We start from the raw sequence: 12,440 nt of genomic DNA, 5'->3' as shown, positions 1-12,440 counted from the left end.
GAAACAACAAATACCATATTCTGATGTATAAAAGTAAAAAAAGCAACAACAAAAAAACGCACCCCATTCTTATTGAGAATTAGCTGTACTGTTGTGTTGATACATTGTTGTACAATCTATAATTATTATTATATATTTTTTTAAATTGAGACACTGACTCATGTATGTACTGCAGCAGGCAAATCATCTTTGACCTCTTCACCAGTTAGGAAACCCTCATTCTGGTCTATGTATTGTTGTTGTTTTGTTCTTTATTATTATTATCCCATAAACATCTGTCCAGCAGGTATTTATAGGATGCAGTTATACCAGAGCCATAGTTCACCTTCCCATATGGGATGAGTGGATGGCCGAATAAGCTCATCTGATATCAGCCTATTTACAGCCTGTCGTCCAGTTCTGTGGACTGGCTATGTGCAGCAGTCTTTCAAGTTAGCAGCCATGGTTGGAGCGCTCTCCAGAGTATGGAAAACATATCTATTTAGATTGCGGTGTAGCAGAGAGATAGGGGGCTGTCTTATACAAGGAGTAATTCTTACACAATGAGTGCACTCTTTAGCCTTTCTAGACAGGGAGCGTGGTTGTAGGATACTATATGCACCATAACCTTTCTAGTGAGGCGCTTAGAGAAACCCTTTAACATTCTACCATGTCTTTTTATGTTTTATTCATATTCATCTAATTTCACAGTGTTTGACAAGCATTACATAAACCGCAACTTTGATCGCACTGGGCAGATGTCTGTAGTGATTACTCCAGGAGTTGGCGTATTCCAAGTTGACCGTTCTCTGATGATCCTCACAAAGCAGCGCATGATTGACAATGGTAATTTGGTAAAGGAGATTGGTGCCACAATTTTAGGAAGAGTTGTATGTGATTCTGTGTGTTAGAGTGAAAAACCGGATGGAGTCAAAGCGCTTAAGAATATCTGCAGTGCTGCTGCACTACCCCCAAGTGACACACAGTGACACAAATTAGCAATAGATACAGAAAGTTGGAGTGCGCTAGCAACTGCACTGGAGTCAGGATCTTCTCTGAGTACTCTGAAAAAATACACACAGTATATAGTGCAGACTATCTGTATAAACAGAGTATACAAAATTAAAAGTATATCTGGGGATCAACTCACGTGGACCAGAGCCTTATCACCCCTGGCTCTGGGTTTGATTTGCTCCAATGGAGAGGGATAAACCCTCAATATAGCAAGACAGGATACTCTTCTGATGTAATATCCAGGCACTACAAACAAATAGAGAGCCCAAATTGAATAGTATCAAACACAGTATTTATTTATGACAAAAGGTTAAAAACTCTTACTTGAAGTAGTGGGATTGCCAGCAATATTGCTGGCAAACCCACTACTTCAAGTAAGTGTTTGTTTGTACTGCCTAGATATTACATAAGAAGAGTATCCTGTCTTGCTATATTGTGGGTTTATCCCTCTACAATGGAGCAATTCAAACCGAGATCCAGGGGTGATTAGGCTCTGGTCCATGTGAGTTGATCCCCAGATATACTTTTAATTTTGTACACTCTGTATATACAGATAGTCTGCACTAAATACTGTTGTGTGTACTTTTTCCAGAGTACTCAGAGAAGATCCTGACTCCAGTGCAGTTGCTAGCGCACTCCAACTTTCTGGTATCGATTCTGTGTGTTAGCATTTTTTTTTTTTTTTAAATCGTGGACAGACAAGTAAACGCATTTTCATCCATTAGGCTCTTGTGTTTCCATAGCCAGTTAGAAAGCTGCATGCCATCTACAGAAGGAAATATGGAGGTGGAAAAAAAAAAGCAAGCCCCCAGACAGACACCAAGCACTCCTCTGCCATGTAGTACCTACTTCTGATTTGCCACACGTGGTGTTTTGATTCTCAGGGGTTTATTTGTTTAATACTGGACTATAGTGAATTGAAATCTGAATTGCAAACCGTAGGCAAATATAGCAGATTTGCAAGAAATCTCCAACTTCACTATGGTCACAGTTTAGCTATTTCAGACTAAATGTTGCTGTTTTCAGTTTACTGCAGTTTGTTGTTTGGTGAATAAACCGTACAGTGATTGAATGTTTCCTTCTTCCAGGTATTGGTGTGGATCTGGTGTGCATGGGGGAGCAGCCTCTACATGCGGTGCCACTATTTAAGGTGAGTATTTAGCACTTTCTCACTCTTTCTCTTATGGGTGTAGGAGTGCTGTCTTACCTTCAGTGGTTCAGCTGTTTCCTAACACCCAGCACTGCTGCCCTCTCTCACTGCCACCCCAGGGTGAGAAAATTTTACTGGGTGGCCCATCTGATGGGTTATGTTTGAAACCTGTTTAAGCACTGAAGGTAAGATGGCTCCCAGACACTACTGCCCCGTAACAACTTCAATGAGCTGTAGTAGTTATGAGGTGGGAGTGTTCCTTTAAAAATGGTAATGTTGATTTCTAGCATTTGTCTTGGTTCTTGGTAGCTTTAGAAGTCTTGGGTGTCAGGTTATATGGTTTAGCGGCAGTAAGTAATTTAGAAGTCTTGGGTGTCGGGTTATATGGTTTAGAGGCAGTAAGTCATTTAGAAGTCCTGGGTGTCGGGTTATATGGTTTAGTGGCAGTAAGTAATTTAGAAGTCTTGGGTGTCGGGTTATATGGTTTAGAGGCAGTAAGTAATTTAGAAGTCTTGGGTGTCGGGTTATATGGTTTAGAGGCAGTAAGTAATTTAGAAGTCTTGGGTGTCGGGTTATATGGTTTAGAGGCAGTAAGTCATTTAGAAGTCTTGGGTGTCGGGGTATGTGGTTTAGTGGCAGTAAGTCATTTAGAAGTCTTGGGTGTCGGGTTATATGGTTTAGTGGCAGTAAGTAATTTAGAAGTCTTGGGTGTCAGGTTATATGGTTTAGAGGCAGTAAGTAATTTAGAAGTCTTGGGTGTCGGGGTATGTGGTTTAGTGGCAGTAAGTAATTTAGAAGTTTTGGGTGTCGGGTTATATGGTTTAGAGGCAGTAAGTAATTTAGAAGTCTTGGGTGTCGGGTTATATGGTTTAGAGGCAGTAAGTCATTTAGAAGTCTTGGGTGTCGGGGTATGTGGTTTAGTGGCAGTAAGTCATTTAGAAGTCTTGGGTGTCGGGTTATATGGTTTAGTGGCAGTAAGTAATTTAGAAGTCTTGGGTGTCAGGTTATATGGTTTAGAGGCAGTAAGTCATTTAGAAGTCTTGGGTGTCGGGTTATATGGTTTAGTGGCAGTAAGTAATTTAGAAGTCTTGGGTGTCGGGTTATATGGTTTAGAGGCAGTAAGTAAACCATATAACCCGACACCCAAGACTTCTAAATTACTTACTGCCTCTAAACCATATAACCTGACACCCAAGACTTCTAAATAACTTACTGCCTCTAATTTAGAAGTCTTGGGTGTCGGGTTATATGGTTTAGAGGCAGTAAGTAATTTAGAAGTCTTGGGTGTCGGGTTATATGGTTTAGAGGCAGTAAGTAATTTAGAAGTCTTGGGTGTCGGGTTATATGGTTTAGAGGCAGTAAGTAATTTAGAAGTCTTGGGTGTCGGGTTATATGGTTTAGAGGCAGTAAGTAATTTAGAAGTCTTGGGTGTCGGGTTATATGGTTTAGTGGCAGTAAGTAATTTAGAAGTCTTGGGTGTCAGGTTATATGGTTTAGAGGCAGTAAGTCATTTAGAAGTCTTGGGTGTCGGGGTATGTGGTTTAGTGGCAGTAAGTAATTTAGAAGTTTTGGGTGTCGAGTTATATGGTTTAAAGGCAGTAAGTATGTTTCCATCTGTTTTACAGCTGCATAATCGCTCCAATTCTGCCGATTCACGCCTCGGAGATGATTATAACATCCCTCACTGGATCAATCACAGGTGAATTTATGTGCTAATTGGAAATATTTTATTCAAAATCCAAGTGCGTTCTCCGTATTATACACCCGTACACCCGTGTATGTTATAACATGGCGTTTTTATATAATCTCTTTGAGCCTTTGTGTTTATGTTTTTGTAACAAATGGTACTTTTTGTATCTCCCACTGCTTTTTGTCTCTTTATTAAACTTCAATAAACATTTATTGGTTATTTCTTTCCAGTTTCTATACATCCCAGAGCCAGCCACTGAAGAATACCTTTACTCCACGTATCAAACTCGCTGCTCGAAAGGTATTTTTGTAAGCTTACAGGGAAAAAAATATTCACCAAAAATGTTTTTTGGGGTTTTTTTTGGACCAGATTCAAACATGGTTGCAGACATACCAGACATACCAGTTTTTCTGAATAATCTTTAGTGTTAATTTGATTGTGCTAAAAAATCCAAACATATTCACAGCATTATGCACTCAATGGCAGAATTTTGAAACCCTGCTGCAGATTAATCTGAAATGAAGTGTTTAGCAATATCTGTCTGTGGATATAGACAGAAATTGCTAAACATAATATATGTCTGTATGTGGATGTTTTTTTTTCTTCTTTCTGTGTTCTATTTCGTATCTTTTGCATTTTAGGTGGTCACTGAGAAAGGCAGACTTGGAAAAGATAATTGTAAGTGTACACCCAGATTTACATCTTCTAACTGCTCTCTACTTCTATGTGTCCTGCAGAGGTATTATCCAAATTCTCGTACAGGAGAGGTTTCTTTTTAGATCTGATTTGTGTAATACTGTAGTCTAAAATACCAGTCTTGAAGGCCTTTATGTATTCTTATGCACATTTTTCCAGATTCCAACAATTCTTAAATTTGTTACATGTGAAGAAAAAGGCGTAAACATCTCATATTTTGTGCAGCCCTAGGAAGCCCAAAAGAAGCTGAGAATGCCCTCCCCATACAAGTTGACTACGATGCTTATGATGCACAAGTTTTCCGCCTTCCTGGTCCTTCTAGAACGCAACGCAGCACAAACTTTAGGTGACCATTATACAGAAATGTGAACTTTTTTGGTTCACTCGATCTCTTTCTCTGCTCGTTTAGACTATATCTTTTCATTCCTTTGTTCTATAAAGTTTTTCTTCCTTTGTTTCTGCCTCATCCTTCCTTTATCTCTTGTGTTTGTACCTTTTTGTTTTATATCTTGTTTATGCCTGTATGCTGATTCCTTCACATCAATTATTATCTGGGATGGTAATGTTAGTGGTTCTTACTAGTATTTTTATTGAACTTCTGAGATGAAATCAGTTATATTGTGTTTAGTTGTGTGGAGCAATGGTGTGCTTGTGGATCTTTCAAACTGCGATATAATGAACCCAAAAGATTATATTTTGTTTATATTTCTTACTGTACCCATTTACATCCACTGATTAATCAGTAGTTATTAAAGGAACACTATAGTCACCCAGTTCACTTTATCTCAATTAAGTGGTCTGGACATAGTGATCTTGTCAGGTTGTAGGTTTTTCGAAACTGTGATGTTTACATTGCAGGGTTAATAGTGGCTCTCACCCACCTCCTGCATGCTTTTACCTATTCTTACAACTACTCAAGGCCCTTAAAGTTACTCGCTGCTACCTGCAGTCAGTGTTTTAATATAGTCCCCAGTATAAGCTACAGACACGTAGAAACATAGAATGTGACAACAGATAAGAACCATTCTTCCCATCTTCCCAATTTTTTTAAATACTTTCATTAGTCCCTGGCCTTATCGTATATCTAGGATAGCCTTATGCCTATCCCACGCATGTTTAAACTCCTTCACTGTGTTAAACTCTACCACTTCAGCTGGAAGGCTATTTCATGCATCCACTACTCTCTCAGTAAAGTAACACTTCCTTATATTTTTAAACCTTTGCCCCTCTTGTTGGGGTTTTTTTTCCTTTTAAATATACTCTCTTTCCTTTACTGTGTTGATTTAGTTTAAATATTTAAATTTTCTATCATATCTCCCGCCTCTTCCATACCCAGTGTGCTGGGTAGTTACACCACTTTGGAGTTTTATTAGGGATGATGTATGTTGTATATTTAATTTTGTTTACATTTTTTAACTTTCTCAGGCCAGTGCGTGAGACTCAGACTCGGAAGAGTTCATGCTCATATGATGCTTCCTGCAGCCCATCTACACAGGGCCGACCATTCCCACCAGAGGAAGGACGAAGCCAAACATCAGATGAAAGCTCCTTGGGAAAAATTTCCAACATCCTTCTGATACCAAGGCAGCATCTCCATCATTACGAAGCTAGCAGCTCTTTGGGTTATACTAGTACTAGAGGTAATTGGTCATTGTATACAATCCTAGGAACGTGTACCCATGGGTCATTTTACTAACCCTGAGAATTCACATAAGGTTACATACAATGGACGTGTCTCCCCCCATTAAATCCTTGCTTGCTCTAATGTGCAGATTTTTTGGAACGAATGATTGAATCCCAGCAGAGAGACTCCAGCGCCCCTGGCAGGTTCCATGTGGGCAGTGCAGAGTCAATGTTGCATATCCGTCCAGGTGGATACCATCCTCAGAGAGCCCTCATCAATCCTTTTGCACCCTCACGCATGCCAATGAAGCTCACATCAAACCGGCGGAGATGGATGCACACGTTCCCTGTGGGTATGTGATTGTACACTTTTGGTTTTGACTAGTTTACTTGTCTACTAAAACTAGTGTTATTTACCCCATTTTGATTTTGTTGGTCTCTGGCAGGCCCATCTGGTGAAGCTATACAGATACACCATCAGACGCGGCAGAATATGGCTGAGCTGCAGGGGAGCAAGCTCCAAGAGACAGCTCGTTCTTCGGCAGAACTTCTAGAGCTAGCTTATCATGAAGCCACAGGAAGGTGAAAGTCCCAGGGTTAATAATTAATTATTTTGTATACCTTGTTGACTGCTGATGTCACAAGGTTGTTTTTTGTTTTTTTTGTGTGCTTATGTATATGATCAATGAAAAAGCTAACATAAAATAGGTGTTGCTGTGCCTTTTAATTTTCACTTTAGATTTTTTTAACACAATATTTCTCGGTGAAAAAGAGTGTTTTCACTATTTACCTGTCTTAAATATTGTTTAAGCTTAGATTACTTTAAAAAAATAACTTTGCTAAAAAAAAACAATTGCCTATGCTTGTCAACAGCAGGCAAAACTGTGCCTATTATGCAGTTTAGTAGCCCTTCTCTGAATCAATATCCTTCTGGAGATACAGTCTTCAGTACTGCGTACAATGCTCCAAGTGAAGTCTCACGAGTATTCTGTGCAATGGCATGAGCACTTCCCTCTTTCTACTGGTAATACCTCTCCCTATACAGCCAAGCATTCTGTTAGCATTTTCTGCTGCTCTATTACATTGTCTGCCTACCTTTAAGTCATCTGAAATAATAACCCCTAAATCCCTTTCCTTAGATGTTGAGGTTAGGACTTATCCCTCCTGGAACATCAACCCTGTTACATATCTTAGTATCATCAGCAAAAAGACATACCTTACCATCAAGACCTTCTGAAATATCACTAATAAAAATATTAAAGAGAATGGGTCCAAGTACAGATACCTGAGGTACCTCACTGGTAACTAGACCATGCTTCGAATATACTCCATTGACTACAACCCTCTGTTGCGTGTCACTCAGCGACTGCCTTACCCATTCAACAATATTGGAATCCAAACTTAAAGATTGCAGTTTATTGATAAGCCTTCTATGTGCAACAGTGTGAAAAGCCTTACTGAAATCTAGGTAAGCAATGTCTACTGCACCACCCTGATCAATTATTTTAGTTACCCAATCAAAAAAAATTAATAAGAATAGTTTGGCATGATCTCCCTGAAGTAAACCCATGTTGTCTCTGATCACGAAATCCATGTGATTTTAGATGTTCAACAAAACCAAATCTTGAAACTAATATAAGTCCCGTCTGGCTTCCTGCCCTATGGCTGGAAAGAGCATGGCCCCACTCATTGGTGCAGCCCTACACATTTGGTTCCGTATACGATTCCAGTAAGCATTTACCACTTCGCCCAACCTACTTTCCAATTTTGCACAACTTAGCCTTTTTGCGTAATCCCCAGGTGCCTCAATCACTTCTCATCTCAATGCTTTTTGCCGTCAGTGAAGGCTTAAGAATGTATCCCATTTAGTTTACGTCATGACATTGACGTAATTTCATTACCTCTAGTTACAACATTTTGATTGATTCCTACACCGAGAATCCTGAGGATCTTTACAGATCTGTGACATCCTTTGAGCAACTCTGTTCTCTGGGTGAACTCTGTAGAGGTGTCCCCAAACTATAGAAGCTGCTCTTACTGAGTGACCTTCTAAATCTGCCCAGGTACATATTGGGGTGGGTTTTCCGCCAAGAACAATGGACAAAAGATTTAATCTTAAATCTTCAGAGCAACCTCTGCTTACAGATACAGTAAGCTAACTTCAAACTTCTTTCAGGATCGTACAGGACTGCAAAACTACTGCACACAATATGCTGCAGCCCGCCTAGATCTTGTTGGTGTTGTTGCACCGGAGAGGGAACGTTTCGGCATATATGGTGGCAGTTCTCTGAGTTAATGCTATTCTGGAGGTACATTCACTGGATTTTGTGCCATCTACTTGAGAACCCTCTCCAGCCCAGCAGAGTACTTACTTAATTGAAACAAATAGCCAATTTCATGTTATAAAAAAATAAATTTCTCTTGTTATTTAGCTGTTGAGCACTGCTAAAACCTTGATCTTGGCCTTTTGATGTTCTATAAATGGCAAAAGTTGAGTAAATTAAAGGAGCAAATAAATGACTAATTTAGTCGACCAGAAACAAAAGAAGTATTTCTTTACCTGGATCCCGTGGCTCACATACTATATTGAGGGATACCTGGTGTGATGAGCGATGAGCCACAGACGATGAGGTTTCTTCCTCTTTGTTCCCCTTCCTTTCAACCCATCTCTTCTTCTTCCTTTTCCCGTCCTTCTCACTTTCTCCCCTGTTCTTCCTCAACTAGACATCTGGTTTAGCTCCAGCTTTTTCTTATCCCTTTCATATCTGAAGTATTTACATCATGAAACATTACCTAATGGAATTAGCCTAACTTTTTTTGACACTTTAGAAATAATTTTGCCATGATACGGATATCTCTTTGACATGGTTCACATGCCAATGTATACTTTTTTTTTTTCCCTGATCGTGAGCTTGTCACTTCCTGAATATTCACTGAGCCTCTGTACCTTTATTTTGTTTCTATGTCATCCCCTGCTTTTAAAGCCTTTTATTCTCATTATAAAATGTTTTCAAAATACATACTGTATTGTTTATTGGGTCAGGAGCAGAAAAAGATTGGGCTGATGCAGAACTTTGCCATGGCCCTTTAAACTGTGGTAAGTTTTAGCTTTAGGGAGGGGGTGTGGGGAATGGTCAGAAAGGGTTACTCCAACCAAAAACCGCCATTTCATTAAGACACTGTGTTTTGGTTAGAGTAACCTTTTAAGTAGCCCTTAAGTCCTTTAAGTGAGTTTACAGTCTGGCATGGTAACAGTTTTTTGTTTTTATGGAAAGCACATGTTAGAGCATGCAAAGGTAATGAGTAACATAAATGTTCATGTACAATCAGTAAAATTCTATAATTTATATAGTAAACATGTAAGTATCAGTATTCAGTGTACATTATTGTAAATTGGGGTAAAAAAAAAGTATTGTAGAAGAGCATAAAAATGGGGGCAGGGGAGAATGAGTACTAAATGGATAGGCACAGTAAACGATGGGGACATGATTATTTACAAAGATGGATGTTAAGGCCATGCTCAAGTGTATTAATGAGTTCCACTCACCAGGGCAGTTACACGGTGACTATCATACAAAGTCTTTAGAAACAGTATGTCTTTATGTCCAAATAATCATATAATCTTATGATGATGTCCATGTATTTCCTGCAGACATGGTCCTCGCACACCTGGTGATAGTGGCTCTTCTGGAAGCGCAGAAGAATTTTCTATCGGCTCATCTTTCAACAATCAGAAAGGCCACAGTGCAGGTGACGATATGGGTGAAAGGGTCCATAAGACAAGGAAAAAAGATAATTGTTTTGTAGGTTGGTTATTGGATTTTCTTCCTAATCGTTCCCTCTTTTTGTCACAGCATCTTACCATGGAGAGAAAGGATCTTCAGATGACAACCTACCATGCTGCCCAGAACCCAGTGAGTGGGATGTAGCATCCTTGTTATGTACTACATAGGTTTTACATTTGTCTTCAGGACCCTAAAGTCCTGAAGCACACGTTGAAAAGTCTGAGATTTTCTTATAAAGAAGGTCACATCTGTGCTAACCACACCTACACCTGTTCTTCTCTCAGTTGATCTTAAACATGGAGGATTAAATGAACACCCCACCACCACCACAGGAAATGGAAGGAAAAAAATAAATGTAAACAGCATTTTAACCTTAATTAAATACTATTTGCTAAAAAGCTACAAAGTGCCATCATAAAACTAAAAATAGTAAATAACAAAATTAACTGTAACAAATGAAAAGGATAAACATTAGATCTGTCGACCAGTCTAAAACATTTTTTTACACAGAGTTTATGTAGCTTCCTTATACATTAATACACAGACTATTTAGTGTATCAATGGTACAATGTAGCTCTTAATTGTTACCAGTAGAGTGTGCTGTTAGTGAAGTAAATTGTGATTCGATGGTCACTAGTGTGATCGATAAATATTGAAATTTGCTAACCTAGTTGCTCTTTGAGCGCAGTGGAATTACTGCAGAACACAATTATTTATACAGCACCAACATGTTCCGCAGCGCTGTACAATATGTAAACAAAATAAATATTTCATTCTAACAACATATGTTTGGCATGCAGGAACAGTAGGCAAAGAGGACTCTGCCCAAATGAACTCACAATCTACCTTGTAACATAAAGTTACCTTCTAACTTTTAGTAGGCAGTCACACAGAGATGTGCTTTTTCCAAGCTCTTCAAGAGTGATCTCCAGAAATATGCATTAGAGTGCTGAATGTTGATTTTGTGTGGCAGCCACCTTTATGGTTATTTAGACCTTAATGCCAGCTTAGTGCCTTGCCCAGTAGTTAGTCTCCTTATCCTGTAAAGGAGTCTATACTCTTTCTGCATTATGTTATTTTGTAAGTGCATGTATTACTGAACCATTGCAAATATAGGGTTGCATTGTATACATAATAAATGCAGAGAGGGGCCTTTTCAGTTGTTTTCTCCTACTCATTTAAACTGTATTTTCTGCAAAGGGATTTGGCTCGAATTACAAGCTAACTTCTTTATAAAGTGAAATTATGAAGCAAAAATGTGGTTCTTTATTGAGCTCATTTGCATACACCTACCCAGAATCCCTTGCAGTAGTGAGAGCACTGTTAAAGTGAGATTTCTGTAGGAAAAGCAAGTCTTATGGCTTGACTGGTGTGTGTATTTGTGTTTAGCTATGTATTAACTATACACTTACTTCAGGTGGAAAGGGTTTTCATCCACACTTTTTTCCCCACCTCAAGTCCATTGGTATGTTCTTTATTTAAAGCTGCACTGTCATGCTGAACTTACCTTTCCCTAATTGCTTCCTCTTCTCTTCCAATCTCAGGATCTGTTCATTTCTTCCTGTCTGCTCTAGTTTTCTTTAAAACATAAAACAATGTAAGTGTAAAAATATAAAAATACCCCCACCTAGGTGACTAGGGGTCCCCAGGACCCTAGTCACCCCCCACCCAAATACAATTAAATAAAGCCCTACCTACCCTCTTCACCCTAAAATAGTGAGGGGGAGACAATAAAACTAAATACCTGTTAATAAAAAAATACTTACCATTTGATGTCTTCTTTTTTCTAAAACCTTCTTTTTTCAGCCCCAAAAAGGCCAGAAGAAAAAAACCATAATACCCATCAAACTTCTGAAATAAACCAAAAACAATGGATTTTACCGTTCCCCCCTCCCCCCCCAACTCCATTTTCATTTAGGGGCCCCACCTGCTGCTCATGGGTGGAGACCGGGGGGAGGACAATCGGCAATAGGTCCCCCCCCCCATTGTCATTTAGGGCCCCCACCCATTAGCGATGGGTTGAGGCTGTGGGGAGGACAATAGGTCCCACCTCCCTCCATTTTCATTTAGGGCCCCCACCCGCCGCTCATGGGGCTGGTGGAGGACAATGGGTGTTCCCCCATTGGTGTTTCTCCTCCACCCCCCTGCTCGGGTGTTCCCCCATTGGTATTTCTCCTCCACCCCCTTGCTCATGGGTGGGGGCCTGGGGGAGGACAATAGGTCCCCCCCACCCCCCCATTTTCATTTAGGACCACACCTGCTGCTCATGGGTGGGGGCCAAGGGGAGGACCATAGGTCCCCCCATTGTCATCTAGGGCCCCCACCCATCACTAATGGGTGGAGGCTGTGGGGAGGACAATAGGTCCCCCCCCCATTGTCATTTAGGGCCCCCATCCATTAGCGATGGGTTGAGGCTGTGGGGAGGACAATAGGTCCCACCTCCCTCCATTTTCATTTAGGGCCCCCACCCGCCGCTCATGGGGCTGGTGGAGGACAATGGGTG

General features: G+C 40.0%; 1 protein-coding gene across 7 annotated transcripts in view; it reads left to right on the top strand.

Annotated features, from left to right (window-relative positions):
• DEPDC5 (DEP domain containing 5, GATOR1 subcomplex subunit) overlaps positions 1-12,440 on the top strand; it is a 44,042-nt gene that overhangs the window by 18,911 nt on the left and 12,691 nt on the right. For all 7 annotated transcript variants that reach the window (XM_063454537.1, XM_063454538.1, XM_063454540.1 and 4 more), the window contains exons 15-25: positions 691-825; positions 2,082-2,143; positions 3,769-3,842; positions 4,064-4,133; positions 4,475-4,511; positions 4,755-4,875; positions 5,955-6,169; positions 6,302-6,505; positions 6,599-6,734; positions 9,805-9,902; positions 10,007-10,066. In XM_063454537.1, coding sequence (XP_063310607.1) covers positions 691-825; positions 2,082-2,143; positions 3,769-3,842; positions 4,064-4,133; positions 4,475-4,511; positions 4,755-4,875; positions 5,955-6,169; positions 6,302-6,505; positions 6,599-6,734; positions 9,805-9,902; positions 10,007-10,066 — 1,212 coding nt within the window. The remainder of the gene's footprint in view (positions 1-690; positions 826-2,081; positions 2,144-3,768; positions 3,843-4,063; positions 4,134-4,474; positions 4,512-4,754; positions 4,876-5,954; positions 6,170-6,301; positions 6,506-6,598; positions 6,735-9,804; positions 9,903-10,006; positions 10,067-12,440) is intronic.

Source organism: Pelobates fuscus, chromosome 5, assembly GCF_036172605.1.
Source record: "Pelobates fuscus isolate aPelFus1 chromosome 5, aPelFus1.pri, whole genome shotgun sequence".
Lineage (NCBI taxonomy): Eukaryota > Metazoa > Chordata > Amphibia > Anura > Pelobatidae > Pelobates > Pelobates fuscus.
This window is presented reverse-complemented; position numbering and strand designations above follow the sequence as displayed.